A 19766-nucleotide genomic window follows, 5' to 3' on the forward strand; every position below is an offset into this window, starting at 1 on the left:
ACAAAATTATAAAAAAAAAAAAAAGAATCCCAACTGATTTTATGACGAGTTACAATCACATACAATAAATTTCTGATAAGTGCGTACTTATGTCTAAATTAACTCTAACTTAATACTAATGAACAAAATGATGAAAGTAGAATAAAAGGAAAGAATGAGAAATGGGATGATTCACCCAGGATTTCTATATGTTAGGTTGATCAACACCGTGGGTAGGACTTGCTTCTTTTATTGTGACCTCTGTCTTCACGATCCTCTCTATTCCAATGTTCTTTGGAGCTCTTCATGACAGGTCCGACTTCCTTCGTGTCTCGTCAAAAACTCCTCTTTCTCTCCTGGCTGCTCTTCCTCAGGCCACCTTTCTATTGTCTTTCCCCGATTCTTAGAACCACTAATCCTACCCACAGGCGATAACGGTCTGTGGAAAGTTTTAGGAAACGAAAGAACAAAGAAACAAAGAAAAGGTTAAGACTTACAAAAAATAAAATTTACACCTATACAATATTATGGCCGACGGCCACATATGACCCCCCCTTAGGAGTCACACTCTGTAGTGCAGTCTACAGTAGTTGACTTTACATCCATGCGTATTACAGGGGTGTTGCGTTGCTTTATTAATAATCATCCTCAATACACCTTTCTCCGGCACTCTCATTCACGATTTCTTCCGTGTCCTGTGTGGGGGAATTTAGTACGGACCCTTTCCTGGATAATCCTGTCCTTAAGTAGTATGCGGAATCTTCGTCTTCTTCCTCATCTCTTTTGGGTGATTCTCTTCTGTTCACGTGCCGCAAGATCCTCTTTTTACATTCTTTATATATCTGAGCGTAACATGATTTAATCCAGTCGGTGTGTACCACCCATCTCTCACCTTGGCAGTTACTGCCAAGTTCAACAGTTACAGGACCCAACACTTGTACTATCTTATATGGGCCCAAGTACTTTGGAGAAAATTTTCCAGTACTCTTCCTCCTCCCCTTCCAGAGTAACCACACCCATTGTCCTTCCTCCCATAATTTTCTTTTCCCCTGTTTTTTAGGTTACATTGCCTCCCTAATTCATATGCGACTCTCCTAATTACATTTAATTTCTTGAAGAAATCGCATCCCCGATCCATGTTACGTACCCCCTCAATATCTTCTTCCAGGAAGGCACCCGGAAAACGTGGGTCGTACCCATACAACAAGAATACAGGGGATTCGTGGGAAGAATTGTTGTATGCAAACAGAGCTGAATCAACAAAATCGTCCCATTTCTGGTTATCCCCATCTGATATTTTTGCAATAATCTTACATAAGGTTTTATTTAAACGCTCACAGATGGAATTTGAGTAAGGGCAGTACACAGTCGTGACGTTATGTTTGATAGCTAACTCATCACACACTTCCCTAAAGATGCTCGACACGAAATTGGCCCCTCTGTCTGATACTATGACGTCGAGACACCCATATCTGCATATGATGTGATAGAAAAAACTATCAGCGATTTGTTGTGTGGATTGGTTTGGGATTGGGACAGCTTCAGCATAACGAGTGTATATGTCTACTATGGTAAGAATATATTTGTTACCCTTCGGGGTGGTTTGTAGTGGGCCGATAATATCCATCACAACCTTCTGGAGGGGAAACTCGGAAGTCTCTGTCTCCTGAAAGGGTGCACGACCCCTGTGCAGGTTGTGCTGCTGGCAGATCCTACATCTCTTGATTAAACTCTTCACACAACTTTTTAGATTCTTGATGTAGTAATATCTATCGATGAGGTTGCACGTTTTATCGACTCCCAAGTGCCCTGACGGGTGAACTGTGAAACTCCCATATTACCCTATCAACCATACCCTTGCCTACACACGCGTGGGCCCACTTTCTCAGCCCCATTTTGCCTGGTTTAATATGCATCATCACATCACTCTCCAATCGAAATTCCGGTTGGATCCCCCAATTGCTTCACCACAGTTATGACCCTTCAAGTTTTCCCTCATCCTCCTTAAGAACTCATCATTTCCTTGTGATTCTACAACTTTACTCCAGAGCTCCCTATTCTTGCTCACATTGTCACTCACATTCTCGGCCCTACTACTATTTACATTCATCTGTGGTAAAGCATCTGCCACCTCGTTATGTTTTCCTTTTATGTGACTTATTTGAACATTATAGTCCGCTATCTCCGCTGACCACCTCATTAACCTTTTATTGTGGTTGTTCATGTTACCTATAAAAATGAGGGGTTTGTGATCGGTTAGTAAATCAATTTGGTGTCCTAACACAATTGGCTTAAAATGGCATAGTGATAAGATTATAGCCAGACACTCTTTTTCAATTGTAGAATAGTTCTTCTCAGTGCCGTTAAACTTCTGACTAAAATAACCTATAGGGTAAAGTCTCCCATCCTCTTTCTGCCCCAATACTGCGCCTACGCAACTATCTGACAAGTCGGTAAACAATTGAAAGGGAGGGGCTTGAAAATTAGGATGTTTCAATAGAGGGGGTTTGACTAAGATATCCTTGAACCTCTCAAAGCTTTTCTGGCAGTTCTCGTACTATACAAATTTGCTATTTTTTTTTGTTAAATTTGTTAGTGGTAAGGCAATCTCAGAGAATTTAGGTACGAAGCCTCTAAAGACTCCTACCATCCCTAAGAAACTTCACACACCCTTCACATTCTTGGGTAGTTTCATACCAATGATTGCGCGTACATTTTCTATATCCGGACGAATTCCGCTCTGATTTATAATACGGCCTAAATATTTGACTTCCTTAACAATGAAGGAGCTCTTGTCGGGATGTAATTTCAGGTTTGCTCTATTTAGGGTGCTTAGAACCTCATCTAGTAATATGATATGGTCTTCAAGCGACTTTGAGAACAAAACTATATTGTCCTGAAAGACATAACAGTTAATCTCTACGAAATGGGCCAACATCCTCGACATCACCGCTTGAAAGAAATGGCCGCTATTTTTTGCGCCCTGGGGAAGACGACACATTTGGTATTTTCCTTAGGGGTTGAAAAAGCATACACGTGTCTTACAGAATGGTTTAAATTTATTTGGAAATAACCGGACTTCAAATCAAGCACAGAAAAATATTTACTTCCATGAAATTTGCTTAGTATTTTGTCAACGTGCACTATAGGAAACTCCTGAGCAGGAGTTAGTTCGTTTATCTGCCAAAGATCTAGGGTCATACTGATTTTGCCATTACCTTTCTCCACTGTGTGAATTGGCAAATTCCAAGTGGATGAATGAGCTCTCCTCTATTATTCCAGCAGCCAAATATGCGTTGGTCAGCACTTTTAACCCTGATAGGTGACACTTGGGGATACGGTATTGCCGTTTATTTATTGGCTTAGTCTGGTCTATTATCGGCTTGTGTGATTCACCGGTCATTCCAGTTAATTCTTTGACTGACCCTGCAAAGCATCCAGAGTGTTTCTGAAATATGTTATAGACCCACTCCTTTTCATTATCATTCAATCCTTCTAAACCTCTAATAGCTATCTGGGTATTATTTGAATATTCATCGTATATGCTTTTACCTTTCCCATGGCTGCTTGCGCTTTCCTCTATTGCCCTTCTCACACTATTAATTATTTCATACACTCTCCCGATTATGTCCATTTCCTTTTTTCAACATTTTCATCATTGAGAGATGTTGAAGGATGCCCAGAACTTCGCATGTGGAACAAAATAACAGTAAGAGAAACACAACACTATGCTTAAATGTAAACCTACAAACTGAAGCTGTTTGCACAGCTGTTTCGTGAAGGTCTCTACTAACCCCATGTAACAGGAGAACTTTCTACTACGTCTACGAATGGCAGTGCACTCTCGGTTTGGTTTTTTTTTGGTCTCCCCTTGTAATTATAAATTTATTAAATTTGGAAATTATCAATATATATACATGTAGCCCTCAGTTTATGCTGCAGTTCTATTCCTACAAAAGCTGGCACAAAGTGAATCAGTGTAAAATGAACCCATATTTACAGTGAGGTGTATAGGGTTAGGTTTTACATAAGTAAAAAATAAGCAAATAATTTTGTTTATTAATTCAGTTTGGGCTGAAAAATTAAAGTTGGTTTTGTCTTGCTATCGTCTGACTGACAAGAAGTAGATAGCATCTGGCCAACAAGAAGTAGATTTCGTCTCACTAATGATAATTTGTGATTGCCAGAAGTGCTACTATGTCGTAAGGTGTTTTCTTGAATGAACTGATACAGGATATAAACTATTTGCATTCATTAGCGCTCTGGATTTGGATGACATTTATTGGACTACTAGCAAGTAGGCCCGGTGTTGCTTGGGCAAAGGTAACAATAGCGAAGATTAAGATTATTACATTATAGTCAACCTTACCCGTTTTCACAGAATGCAATAATTGGGTCCCCTGTTTCCAGACTAATTAGAGAATTTTTAGATGGGTCTAAAAATATCTTTGATTTCCTGCAAAAACAAAAAAAACTGCACTTTCTCTTAAAACGTCGCTTTCTCTTAACAATTCCATTGTTACGTAACACTTCCATTGTTGATGAAAGTGTTAAGCTTAATCCTGTCCCTCTCCCCTGGGGGAGGAATTTCAAAAAGTCCCTTCTTAGTGTGCGTTTTTGTGATGTACCCTAACTGTATACCAAATTTTAGCTTTCAACTCCTAACTGTTTGGGCTCTGCGCTTATTATTATTATCAACTGGTCTTGATTATATATATAGATTAAGTTTAATAACTTGACTCGTGGGAACCTAAACATTTAGCATTTTAATATTAATTTAATGCAAATGTATACGTACTCAATAATAATAAACAGAAAAAATAAAAATATTTTAAAAAAAATCTTTGTTTTAACGAATGTATAATGTCGCTGCTCAGTACATATGTCAACACTGAAATGAAAATCAATCTAGTATGCTCTAAAAATGAAATATATAAATTCACATACAAATACAGTGGAACAAATTCAAATACAAAATTAACAGAAGAATTATAACAAAATATATATACATGTATAAAAATACAATAAAACAACAAACAGATATAGCATATATCATGTAATAATATCATATATAATATACAAAAAATGTAAAAAAAATGCAAAAATAAAAATTAAGGCATAAGTTATGAGATCTTAAAAAACTTTTTAACTAAATACTTCCACACAGATGGTAGCTCTTCTGCATCCTTTGCATTAATGCATGTATCTTGTAGCCTTATAAATTTCAATATTTTCTGTGCTCATTGCCAAAGTCAGAGAGTGCACAGACTTAACACTATCTGCTTCCTCCCATTTTACTATGGAGCCTTTAGCCTGTGCCATCTGAGATAATACTGTGGCATTGGATCCCTTATTGACATTATATTTGTGCTCCTGATTTGGCTGAAAATGTTAGTTATGTTTTAATAAATTTTTCTCAACAACTTAAGGTGTGGTGTACTTTATTATTTGCTGAGTGAGTTTTGTTGAATATTTTATCTCAATGTTTAATATACATTAATGATTTTCATTAAACATTTCTCAATGGAAAATTATTAGAAATATATGTTAGTGATATTCTGCTTATCAAGTATGCTGACTTCATGTGATGTGGAATGGACTTTTTTACAATATAAGGCTTTGTTTTGAGATAACAGACATATCCATAATGAATTTGGAGATGGCATTCATAATGCATTGTAACCATAAAGAAATTACTATAGGTGAAGGCTGTCACTGCTGAATGCTTATTTATAGCTTATAAAAACTGTGTGTTGCATGTAAAAATAATGAAATGTTTAAGGAATATTTTTTATTTTCAACATATTTTGGAATTTCATCAAATATTTCTGTAATTTTTATCACTTAAAAAATAAAGATATTCAAATTTTTTAGCACAAAAATCTGTTCCTTACATATAACAAATCTTGCCCCCATATTTTGATTTGAAGTTTTATATAAGACATTCTCCTCCCTCCCTGATTTCTCTGGAAATTGTTGATGCACTCATAGTTAATTGTTTTAATATAGCTATACCAAGATTTTGCCGCTGCAAATTTCAGTAGGTTATTTAAGGATGTTATTAAGCAAATTTTATTTGAGAACCTGTATTTAAACAATAAATTTTATAAAAGTTTAAAGATGGAGACATTTTTGAAGTGAAACTGTGGTTGCAATGTTTGTGTGTTTTATTAAGTTATGTTAATGCAACACTTGGGCACGCTGCCTAGAGGGGATGCCTTCTGGGAGCTCTTTTTAAGGGTAACTGGCCCCTATTCAGGCGTTACAGATGTGGAGAAAACCCAGAAAGTTCCATGTGGCCAGCCTGTCTTGGCAAGGAGCGAACCCAAGATCGAACTCCCAGTGTTCGGGGAATGAAACAGCTTGGCCACTGGTGGGCCTGTGGTTGCAATGGCAGCCTGTAGTGTGATATTTAAGGAATCTTTATAAGATTGAAATTTGATATAATATCCTTTTATATTAAAAATTAGTTTATTTGAATCTTCTGCTATCAAATTGGATGTATTATAAGTTTAAAAGCTGTAATGAAGTTTCTTCTCATTTACAATTAACTGTCTGCATAATCCTTATATATGGTTACATTATGAATTATACTAATATTCCAAATAGCTTATGAGAGTTGATAACTAAAAAGTATTGATAGCATCAAGTAGTAAAATAAAATTTTCTGTTATTATTGTGGTACAGTAACATATTCCCTACATTACAGTACAGTAATGCAAGAGATATATTCCTAGACAATAAAGTGCTAAATGAAAGTGTTAAATGAGGTCATTTTAACACTTGTTTAACACATGGGGTAAGGGGAACATGCAACCAAAGAAAAAAAAACAGATTTTACGTTAATTTTATATTAATTTGCACAATAATATATGTTAAATAACACAAACATATGCACACAATGTAAGTTCATTTTTTGTGATGAAGGGCCTGGCTCTTCTGAAATTCTTGTTTTTTGCAATAAAGCTGTGTAGTTTCATTTGTTGATTTTTTTCTTTCCATAAGCAAGTGTCAAATGTCGGTAGCAGGAGATTGCATCAAAAAACCTCGTCTTGCTTTTGTACTCCTTTCAAAATCTGGATCATTTGCTACAATTTGATCAATGGTTTTATTATCGTTAACAAACTTTTATTAAAGAAATCTGTAGAGAAATTCCTTATTCTGTCAGTTCTCAAAAGGACATTGGTAAGGCTCTCACCAGGAACTTGCAGTAACTTCTCAATATCCTGCTCGTCTACATCACTTAGTTCTGCTGTATTGATTAGGTTGACAATTTGATTTGATCAACCTAACAATACAGTGATAGGCTCTTCTCATTGAGAATTCTTGGATACCTTCAGCATAACTTCTTCCACACGTCATTCATGCATATATCAGTTAATGCATATGGCATCCATGATGTTATATTTTTACCAAAATTGCACCAAACAAACATAGATTTAAAAATAGCACAGTGCTATAGTGAATTGCCACCTTTTGCTGATTGGTTTGTGTTTGGGAATAATTGTATTATATACAAATCAATGAAATGCCATGATAATTTGAATTGGCATAAATTTTGAGCTTTTTTTTATTTATTTATTATTATTTTAAGGCTTCAAACAGACTGTGTTAATCGAGGCAGTGTTAAGCGGGGTCTTACTCTACCTCGTACTTCAAAAGACTAACTTCAAACACAAAAAAACAAAAAATACAATCTCAAATTAGCAATAATGCATTAAATTTCATAAATGTTTTAATTAAACCACACATATATGTTAACTAATGATAGCTGTTAGCAATATGCAACTTCTTCCAACTCGGTATCACCTTCACTTATTAATCATAGCATCTGAGAAGTGTGTAAACAATGAAGTCTAACAAATAAGAGGAAGGCTGTAATATTAATGATTCAGATCAAACAAGAACTTATTGCAAAGCTTGAAAGCAGTACATGTGTGGCGAATCTGGCAGCCGTATTTAAGATACTGAAGTCAATTGTGCACCAGTAAATGTAATTTTCATTTTCTTATACTGTGTTTACATATTTATGTTTTTGTGTTTAAATTTATCAAAATGGGTATTGTTTAAGGTTTGGTAATGGATAAATTTACTTTTTATTATTATTAATGGGAAAAGTTGCTTTGGACTTCAAATGGTCTCCTGGAATGAATTAAATTTGAAGTATGAGACACCAATGTGTCTGTTTTGAAATATAGCATATCTTGTAGATGTTTGACCTGATTTGTGTGATGTCTTCAAGCCTTGCAACTCAAATTTCATTCACTTCTAATTAACAACCAAATGTAGAATTTAATTGTGTGTCTGTAAATGTGAGAGATGGGGTGGCCTCTCTTCTACCACTTCCACTCCATTCTCACTCATCTTTACCACAACACCGGAGAATAGTAATATAATTACCTCTTTCTAACCTGTTACCGGTGCGTCTACTAACTCTTAACGATCCAAAACGAACCCTTTGGTCATGTGAGACAAGATGAGAGCTGATGCTGTGACACAGAAAGGGTTCGTTTTTGATCGTTAAGAGTTAGTAGACGCACCGGTAACAGGTTAGAAAGAGGTAATTATATCACTCCATTCTCAAAAAACATGATCAATAAAAACAGTTTTTTTAAATATGTGAAGTTTTTCCAGAATATTAATGTTGTTGTTTGTTTTCTATTAAAAAGTTAGAAAAGACTAACAAGAATATATTTTAATTCTTAAGAAATCAAATTGCAAAAAATAGTTTAAAAATCTGACATTTTAATTAAGTATACTTTCTCACTGTTTTATGTTGCAGGTATCAAAAATCTGAAGCAGATACTAAAGTCGTTCAACAATTAAGGAAACCTCCTCCATCTACATATGCCCATGCATTAAGATGGTATAAACATATTAAATCACATGAACACGAGATAATTGGGTGAGTTTTTAAATTTATTTTTATTAACTAGAATAATACATAAGCTTTTACATCTACATAGTCTCAACTATCTGTGTCACAGCATCAGCTCTCATCTTGTCTCACATGACCAAAGTTTATTTGGTCATGTGGGACTAAGTTCAAGGAGAAATCTGTAAAATGAGATATGAGGAGGCATTACACCTCTATAAAACACTACTATTACAGTTCTCCTATTCTTTATAAATTTTAAGTATTGACTCAGCAGGTAATGGGTTGTCTAGTTATTTTTAAAATTAAGTTTAAATAGTATTTTAAAGTTAAATTTTTTTTAAAACCATTTTCTTTTGAAAGGATATATACTAGAGTATTGATATAAAAAACATTTACACAAATAACTTCTTGTAGCATTTTAAAAGCAATGCTAATTAAGTGAAAGGATATTTTATTTCAAATTTTATAACTTTTGANCCAGCCAATTTCATTTTAAACCAAATTTTCATTATATACTTTGATAGCTGACATTTTAAGGCTTATTTGTAAAAAAATTTTGTTTGATTCTGTACAATCGCTTTTTTTTTTTTTTTTTTTTTCGGTGTCCCATTAAATATGGAAAATTGAAAGCATCATTTCCCACATATTTTGCTTTCTTATTACCAAAAAATGAAAATGCTGTTCAAGCAAGAAAAAAATTGTGGTACATGTATGGAGAAGATGTGTTGAAAGAAAAATAGTGCCAAAACTGGTTTACAAAATTTTGTTCTCGCAATTTCAATATTGAAGATGCACCATGTTCTGGATGGCCTGTTGAAGCCAATGAAAACAAAATAAAAGTACTGATTGAAGCAAACTGCCAAATAACATGTGAAATCACTAAGCAATTAAATTTGTCAAATTGAACCGTTTATGATTACTTGAAACAAATTGGTTTTATTTCAAAGCTTGATATATGGGTTTTACATGTTCTTAAAGAGAGTTGCTCTCTTTGGTGGGATTTTAAGAAAATTTTTTTTTTTTTTTTGAGCTTTTACCAGACAATTTAGCAATTGATTCAAAAGTGTACTGCCATCGAGTAAACAAATTGAGTAGAAATAGATAAATAATAGTATCTATAGTATAATAGATAAATTGAGTAATATCATCAAACAGAAAAGGCCAGAATTGATCAACGAAAAAGGTGTAGTGTTTTATCATGATAATGCCAAATTTCAGACAAGTTTGGTAACTCATTAGAAACTGTTACAGCTTAGATGGGATGTGCTATCACACCAGCCATATTTGCCAGATCAGGCACCCTCAGATTATTACTTGTTCTAGTCTATATAAAATTTTTTAAACTAAGACATTTACTTGAAATGACAATGTCAAAAATCACTTGGATCAGTTTTTTGTAAGCAAAGATCAAAACTTTTATGAACGTGGAATCATGCTGTTACCAGACACGATGGCAACAGGTATTTGACTAAAATGGTCAATATATAATTCAATAAAATATTTATTTAATATACACACTTCTTTGAATTTATTTTAAAGTTAAATTTTTTTTAAAACCATTTTCTTTTGAAAGGATATATACTAGAGTATTGATATAAAAAACATTTACACAAATAACTTCTTGTAGCATTTTAAAAGCAATGCTAATTAAGTGAAAGGATATTTTATTTCAAATTTTATAACTTTTGACATTTTAAACTGTCATTTCTCCTTAAAAACAAATCTTTAAGTTTTAATTAAATATTAAAGTTTATAATTTATCCAATTTAAAATTTGATGCCAAGTTTAAAGTATGATTGTTGTTTTTGTGTTTTAACAGAACATGAAACCTCTGTTAATGGACATTTTTACAATCCTTCAAATAGGATATCTATATTTACCTTTAAATAAATGCTGTCATCCATAACCAACCTTATGAAAACACAATGACCATGTTCAATATTCTGCAATAATTATGTAAGAAATATTTTAAAATGAAAACAGAATCAGTTCAAATACTCTCTTAGTTGACAAATTTTGACCATAGATATCAAATTAAGACTGGTTGAAAATAAGAATAGGGGAGGGGACAGGTTGTAAAAACAATATTCTTTATCTGTTAGAGAATACTAATCTGGTTAAGTTGTCAGTCACTGCTTATTATTGTCATACATTTAATGCTATTAAATGTCTGTGCTATTGCTGAAATTAAGCTAATGATACCAAGAAACCATAAACTTTTTCTGAGTTATTCTTACATTCAACAAAAACTGTAATACATTAATAATGAAAAGAAACTTAAAATGATTATGGCTGTAGTGTTTATGGTGCAAGTTCAAAGGTCATATTATGAAGACAATTTGTTTGTCATTTTAGAATGTGGTAAGATATTTTGTATTCTTGCATTTATGATCTTAACAGTTTTGTGTAGCTTAGATGTAATTTTTAATAAATCATTTATTGAAAAAAGCAAAAATGTTCAAAAAAATTGCACCTACTTAATAACTACAAAGAAGACAAATCATTATATTGATTTTTATTATTCACTTTATAAGAGACATTTATAAATGCAAGATTACTGAATACCTTTACCATTCCTTAAAGTGGCTAGCAAATTGCCTTAAGCCAAACTCTCATTGCTTAAACTGACTTTCATTTACCCTTCTGTTCATAACAATAGTTTCATTTTTGGGCTGCGATTTGAAAATATTGTAGATCTATAAATTCCCATTATCTTCTGTCCATTTCCTTAATCTCAAGAAAGGAGTTAGATAGATGAAATCTGAGACCAGCTATGAACTGTTGCAAAATGGAAGGCATGTTGTTTCAATTCAAAAGTTTTCTCCTGAAAGTAGTGAATGGATGACTGGCAAGACACTATTGTTAATTAAAAGAAAAGTATGATGTATAGGGGCAAGCCACTGCTAATTTGAGGTGGAGAGCATATATTAAATTAAAAACATGATTAAAAATTGCAGCCTGGCATTGTGATGATGTCACAATAAATAAATTTTGTTTTTTATTACTTTGTTTTTGATGAATTAATAATTAAATTAATCAATGCTTGTTTTATCGTAATTTTTATGTTCCTTTTAAAGTATTTATTCAATCTGTTTGCTATTTAGAATTCAATTTAAAATGAGATTTTTACAGCTGGAAAGATAAATAATACACTGTATACATATTTCAACTATATATCCTACTTATACTTTTTGGCATATTCACATTCCTAATGCAAATTTGATATTTTTGTAATCGTTTGTATTCTTCACTATTCTATAATGAACACATTAAAATTTAGTATAGCTGCCAGCATGTACAGTGCCTCCTAATAGCAGACTTATTGACATAGCAGACTCGGTCCTAGTGGTGTCTTCTATTTGGAGGTTATACTGTATATAGTTACTTGGTTTGTAAAATTTATGCAGTCCTAACTTTTAGATTCACTCTTGCAATTTTATTTAAAATGATTGATAATTATAAGAGAAGTTGTTGTTTTTATACATAATCATTAACATATTTTTAAATTAATGAAAATATATAATTAAATGCAGATTTCTTTAGTTGAGCAAATCCACATATCAGTGCAAAATTTTGATTGTTAGCGAGGTTGTGACCGAAGTTTTTTCTCTAAAATGTGAACGTTGAGCACCACTATCTTGTAAGCAGTAGTCGACATTCACATTTTAGAAATGAAAACTTCAGCCACAACCTCGCTATTACAGTACAGTCGACCCCCCCTATAATTACGATTCCTATAAAACTGCGAAAAAATTGTGACAGTATCCGTAAAAAAAAGGTAAAAAAAACTCTTATAATTACGTAAAACGTCATCGGGCAGCCGAACTACTTTCCTGCCGTCTGTAGCGCCACGCTATGGAGAGATTTCTATCATCTGGACAGTATTATATAAATTATATATAAATTAGGTACTGTACATATAATTATATATTAATTATATATAAATTAGGTACTGTATATATAATTATATATTAACTTATTGTAACTTTGTTATAATTAAATATATAATTTCCGCCGTCTAGCGTGGCGCCACGCTACGGAGATTTTTACGCTAACTATCGTCTGTCAGTATGTAAATTAGGTACCGTAAGTCTAATACAGTACTGTAATTTTATACATTTCTTGTGAAAGAAACATTTCTTATTCAACGGCGATTAAAATTATTTATATTAATGATGTCTCCGAAGTTCAACGAAGTTTTCGCAGAAAAATAAGTTATCAGAAATCGGCCGTGGTTTGGTGTGCTGCTTCGCGACGAAAACAAGCTTTAGCAATGGGGTTGTCGAATGGTGCATACTCGGTAAGTAATCCTACAATTTTTTGTTTATAGCGTAGTTTATACGGATTATTTCCAAAAAATATATACGTATTTTGGAAATGTTGAGTCGGATTAGTCTAGAATCGATTAATTTTATGGAAGAAAACTTTTCAATCAGCCGTAGTCCGTAAACTTGACACGTGTCGGGCTGTGATTGGAAGGACTCGTAAGAAATCGGATTCCTAAAGAATGGAACGTATCTATGATCTTATAGGGGGATTGACTGTATATTATTTTTAAAGATCAAAAATAATATCAATCAATCAATCAAAAATAAACTTTTATTCTCATCCAAACCTAAGAAATGCCATCTTCATCAAAATGCATACATATGTGGAAATTGCACAACCTAATGATTATGCCAAAAAATGTGTGTAAACTAGGGTTTCTCATTTCCCAGCCCTTTGCTTGTCTTGGAATTCAGAGAAAAAAGTGATCTGTTTCCTGGGATCCTGGGATATAATTAATTATTTTTAAGATATAAAATAAATCTTGAAGTCATATGATATAATTACTTTTCATTTTTTAAGTAATTTAATACATCCTGCAACCTCCAAAATAATAATAATGCTGTGTAAAACATGTATTAAAAATTACCTTTGAATTACCTAGAAATTTTCACAAATAGAAAAAAGTTTGTTGAAAACTGCTTACAACAACAACAAAAAATGCCTTTGAATTGAGTTGAAAAATTTAAGGAAAAAATGAACTTAGATCAAACTTCTAACTTAATAGGTAATTTTCGTTTTTAAATAAAACGTATGAAAATTTACAATAATATTTTGTATTAAGATTTTAAAAAGCAAAAATGTTCAATACTCCGATCACCGAATCTGGTTCTTAATTTAGTAATGAAAAGTCCTGCTACTGAGAATGTCCTTTCCGATTCAGTTGATGTGAGTGGAATTAAATGCATCTTTAATGCATTTAAGAGAAGACAGATGTTATATATTTTTGCACCTGTAGCCTCTAAGATTTCTGGTTCATTTTTGAGATGTGTTGCAGTACTTTTTTGCCATCTAGTATTCTTTATTTGTTTACCTCTGCTGCTTTAATAGCAGCATCAAGCTTATTGCCTGATAATTTGGCAGTTCATTTGGCTTTAATTATCAGGTTTATGAAGAAAAACTTCATACTTGCATACTTCATACTCATTTGTATCTTTGCCCAATTTGCACAACCTGGCATAATGCAGTTATTGAAGCTACTGGGCATGGTTAAATTAAGACAGCATCAGTGCATTCATGATATTACAGGTTCTGACAAGTAAAGAATTTTCAGTCCTGCCACAAATAGGCTACGTACTGATTATTGACAATCTGTGACATGCCATAACAAACAAAAATTTAAAAAATAAGCAGGCTTAAAATTAATAAATATAAATGTATTCTGACAGTTTGAGAGTTAATTTCTATTTGCAAAATTTCCTGGGATATTTTCCAGGTTAAAAAACAGCCAGGATTCCTTTAGAGAAACCATAGTGTGAACTACATAATGCAGATGCAGTAAGAGATGTGTAATGTAGCATATTTAACTCTAACCCCATTTTAGTTGATTTTTGTGTTCAGCTGATTTCATTTTGAACAGATTAAAGGGAAAGTTGTTTTACTGGTTTTGCTGTACAAGTCTCCTTTGAAGACTGAGGGGTAAAATCAATTTCATCTCTGGGTACAGAGAAAGAAGTAATTTTCAGATCTTACAGTTAAACTATGATTGTGATTTGTAAGATAGTTTGTAATAATATATATAGTACATAGAAGAAACCAAGAAAAATAAACCAAAAAAAAAATACAATTTATTAAATATAAAGATATGTTGAACTTTCATATTATTATAGTATTATTTCACACTACAGCCTTGTCAAGTGTTACTGTTAATGAGTGCTATCATGAGAATCTGTTATTGTTATGGAAGCAAAAAGAGGGGTTTATGCATTAACAGGCCTGGAAAACATAACATGAACAATTTTCTCATTAAATGGGATCCTGATACTTTGTAGGGCCATCTCAATCCTCAATAATGATTTTACAGTAGTCCATCATAGTATGAATGAGTTTCTTCACATGTTCTGTACCAAGCTCATGATACCAAACTCTTCTAATATACTCCTGAAGTTTATTTTTGAGCCATGTCTCTGCAGTTTTTGTTCCCATAATATGCCAGTAGTTCTTAATGGGATTGAGATCAGATGTAAATGTAAGTATGATATAGTTTTTGCAAAGGAAAACCATGCACAAGTGAGAAATGAGAAATCTTGCTGGTGAGAGTGAATTTCTGGCTCTCAATGAATACTGTCATTTTCTGTACAATGGACTCACTGTTAAAGAAAAATTAATTAAAACTGTTTATTTACACCTGAAAATATGGGGAAAAACATCATCTTGATCGTGGGTATTGAAACAATTTAATGTAAAACAGTACTTGTGTGATATAACAGAATATAACAGTGTGATAATTCACAATTCTATGTGACAAGTTCAACATGAACATATGCTATCATCTCCACACCACTTTCTCCTATTCACTTGCATTGGGTGTGGTCATAATTAACGAGTATGTGAAACATCACTTCTTGCCACATATTCTTGCTTGCTTGTGTCTGCATAGTTGCATCCTTATGTGAGGATCGTAGGCACAATTGTGCACAAATTTAAGAAAATTTTTAAGCCTATCTCTGTTGCAATTGTTAAGAAAACATTGCACAGAAAACAGATTGAATGACAACCTTTTCTATCAACAACTGGGAGAGAATTATAACATCCGAGTGTTAAGTTAAACAGCTTATAGTTAACCTATTGGATGTTGAAATTGTTATTTGTTGGCTGTGATGTCATGTTGAATTTTCGTCGATGTTAAGCTTAATTTTTTTTTTTAAATAATAATCATGTTTACTGTATTGTAAAAAATTATTTTTTATGTTTCACAAACAAAATATATATATTGAATAATATAAAAATTATAATATAAAAATGTAATATAAAAATTGTGACACGAAGCAACATCTAGTATCAAAAACATTCCAATGTAAACACGGAAATTTTCAGGATCGCCCGTGCAGGTCAATGAGGTCAACATGAATATTTTCAGGATCAACGTAGGACAGGTTAAAGGAGGAGAAAGTCGATTGTCAACTAGTAAATAGAAGGAAGCGTACAAGTTTCAGACCAAATATGGTCATGACAGCTGCATGTAAGTGACATTATAGCATCGTTGATAGAGACCTATAAATTCACATCTGCAAAAATCAACCTTTATCCTCAACAACAACTGATCACCTGAACAGTTTCCAAGGTAAAATCGAATATAAGGACGAAGCACCCACACTTCAGGGTGTTCGTCTTTGGGAAGCAACTTCTCCCGGAGAGGAAGATTCACTCACCACAGACAGCATTCCAAGATGCCAAATAGAACAGACTCCTTCCAAGGCTCCCTCTTTGCCATTGTCATAGAAGATGATGGCTCAAATCGCCTTATAAGAAAGCGGCTCGACCTCAACCAAGACAAAGAATAGCATCTCTCTCTGACGTATTTCAATAGCCATATGCAAACTCTCTCTCTCCAGATAGAACGTGAACGGAGCATGTAAATACATAGTCATGTAGTTTTAGACATACATTCCATATTTCTGTATACTTTTAGTTTTAGATATACAGTAGAACCTCGATTATCCACCCCCCGATCAACCGACCCCTCGGTTAACCAACTGTCCTAGTCGGCAAATTTCAAATGTCCGCTAGTGATGTGGCGCTACAATAGCGACGATTATTATTTAAAAAAAAATTTTGTTAGGCTTAACATCGATGAAAATTCAACGCAAAATAGGTTAATAGCGATATACTAATTACATGGGATATAATAATATACTACACTAATAATGGATTTTTTCATACTTTTCGGTTATCCGACTTTTCAATTATCCGACCAACCCCAGTCCCCAATTAGGGCGGATAATCGAGGTTCTACTGTATAAACGGGACCTTTATGAACCGAGNATATACTAATTACATGGGATATAATAATATACTACACTAATAATGGATTTTTTCATACTTTTCGGTTATCCGACTTTTCAATTATCCGACCAACCCCAGTCCCCAATTGGGTCGGATAATCGAGACTCTACTGTAATGGATTTTTTCATACTTTTCGGTTATCCGACTTTTCAATTATCCGACCAACCCCAGTCCCCAATTAGGGCGGATAATCGAGGTTCTACTGTATATTAAACTTGTATTCTATTTGTTAACCTGGCTACCTGTCTCTATCAAACCTTGGACACCTATTACTCATGGCATTCTCCACTTGATCTTGTAGCCCTCCTAGCAATCCAAAGACGATGTGAGTGGGTCTTGCTGATCTGTTGCCAATTAAGCAGTATTTAGGGAACCACTAACCCTACTAGCCCACAGTATCTCACACTTATCTGACCAGCTTAGGCATCTGATCTGGAGCTCTTGTAGGAATCTTTTTTACTTAAAGAATTTGTGTGTCAGTTTAAGTGACAACAATGTCAATAAACCATAAAGGACACTTTATATTTTACTTGCCATCTTGGTCTGGTGACATGGTGCAGAGTTGTCTTGGAAAATGCAGGATTTTGCCATGAAATTGTTCCTTGATTGTTGGAATTAACTTGACAGATAAGATATGAATACAGAATATTACAAAAAACAGACCCATCTGTAGTCTTTCTTATAAATTGATCTGTGAATATATATTTACCCAAACAACCACCGGATTACATAAAGCTATTTCTCTGCGATTATATTTAATTACTTACTAAATAATTTGTCACTACAGGGAGACATTAGGCACCATCTCTTATTAAATTACTATTTATTAAATAATTTAGAATATTATGGAAGAAAAGAATTGGCCCAGAGTGGGACTCAAACCCACAATGCTCACTTACTGTGCAGGTGCAAAATTTAAATGTAATTATTAAATTTAATAAAATTGGGTTGTTCAGAAAGTAATTTCATTTTTTTTATTACTAGAGGAATTAGATGTATTTTACCAGCCAATTTCATTTTAAACCAAATTTTCATTATATACTTTGATAGCTGACATTTTAAGGCTTATTTGTAAAAAAATTTTGTTTGATTCTGTACAATCGCTTTTTTTTTTTTTTTTTTTTTCGGTGTCCCATTAAATATGGAAAATTGAAAGCATCATTTCCCACATATTTTGCTTTCTTATTACCAAAAAATGAAAATGCTGTTCAAGCAAGAAAAAAATTGTGGTACATGTATGGAGAAGATGTGTTGAAAGAAAAATAGTGCCAAAACTGGTTTACAAAATTTTGTTCTCGCAATTTCAATATTGAAGATGCACCATGTTCTGGATGGCCTGTTGAAGCCAATGAAAACAAAATAAAAGTACTGATTGAAGCAAACTGCCAAATAACATGTGAAATCACTAAGCAATTAAATTTGTCAAATTGAACCGTTTATGATTACTTGAAACAAATTGGTTTTATTTCAAAGCTTGATATATGGGTTTTACATGTTCTTAAAGAGAGTTGCTCTCTTTGGTGGGATTTTAAGAAAATTTTTTTTTTTTTTTTGAGCTTTTACCAGACAATTTAGCAATTGATTCAAAAGTGTACTGCCATCGAGTAAACAAATTGAGTAGAAATAGATAAATAATAGTATCTATAGTATAATAGATAAATTGAGTAATATCATCAAACAGAAAAGGCCAGAATTGATCAACGAAAAAGGTGTAGTGTTTTATCATGATAATGCCAAATTTCAGACAAGTTTGGTAACTCATTAGAAACTGTTACAGCTTAGATGGGATGTGCTATCACACCAGCCATATTTGCCAGATCAGGCACCCTCAGATTATTACTTGTTCTAGTCTATATAAAATTTTTTAAACTAAGACATTTACTTGAAATGACAATGTCAAAAATCACTTGGATCAGTTTTTTGTAAGCAAAGATCAAAACTTTTATGAACGTGGAATCATGCTGTTACCAGACACGATGGCAACAGGTATTTGACTAAAATGGTCAATATATAATTCAATAAAATATTTATTTAATATAAAAATATTGTATTTTTTCCATGGAAAGAAAATGAAATTACTTTCTGAAGAATCCAATAGATGGCACCTAATGTTTCCCTCTAGTGACAAATTATTTAGTAATTAATTACTCATGGAAAAGTAGCCCAATGTAATCAATGGTTGTTTGGCTTTTCAAATTTATTGGGTTTTGTGATCTTTGTGTACAAATTTACCCTCCTGAATATGAATGTTATGTTCTATCATTTAATGACAAAATATTAATTTAACTTTTTTTTTTCTATTTAATAAACAAAATAACAATTTTTGTGTTCTGAGGCAATTAATTTGTGCACTGTTTACCATATATCTGCGCATATAAGACGATAGTTGAATCATAAAAAAAGACCCCCAAAATCTGGGGTCATCTTACAGAACAGATAAAAGAAAACAAAAATTAGATTGAAATTTATATAAATTAAAATCATTATAAAAAACGGAAAAACTAATTATTTACTAGTAGAGAGTAGGGTATGTCCACAAAATAGAATAGCCCATACGACATTTTTGTGAATAGTCAAG

General features: G+C 32.9%; 1 protein-coding gene across 1 annotated transcript in view; it reads left to right on the forward strand.

Moving 5' to 3' along the window:
• LOC111618410 (elongation factor 1-beta-like) overlaps positions 1–19766 on the forward strand; it is a 48839-nt gene that overhangs the window by 14635 nt on the left and 14438 nt on the right. Inside the window, exon 2 of the mRNA XM_023359940.1 lies at positions 8762–8884. Coding sequence (XP_023215708.1) covers positions 8762–8884 — 123 coding nt within the window. The remainder of the gene's footprint in view (positions 1–8761; positions 8885–19766) is intronic.

Source organism: Centruroides sculpturatus, unplaced genomic scaffold, assembly GCF_000671375.1.
Source record: "Centruroides sculpturatus isolate CEXI.00-Female unplaced genomic scaffold, Cexi_2.0 scaffold10, whole genome shotgun sequence".
NCBI lineage: Eukaryota > Metazoa > Arthropoda > Arachnida > Scorpiones > Buthidae > Centruroides > Centruroides sculpturatus.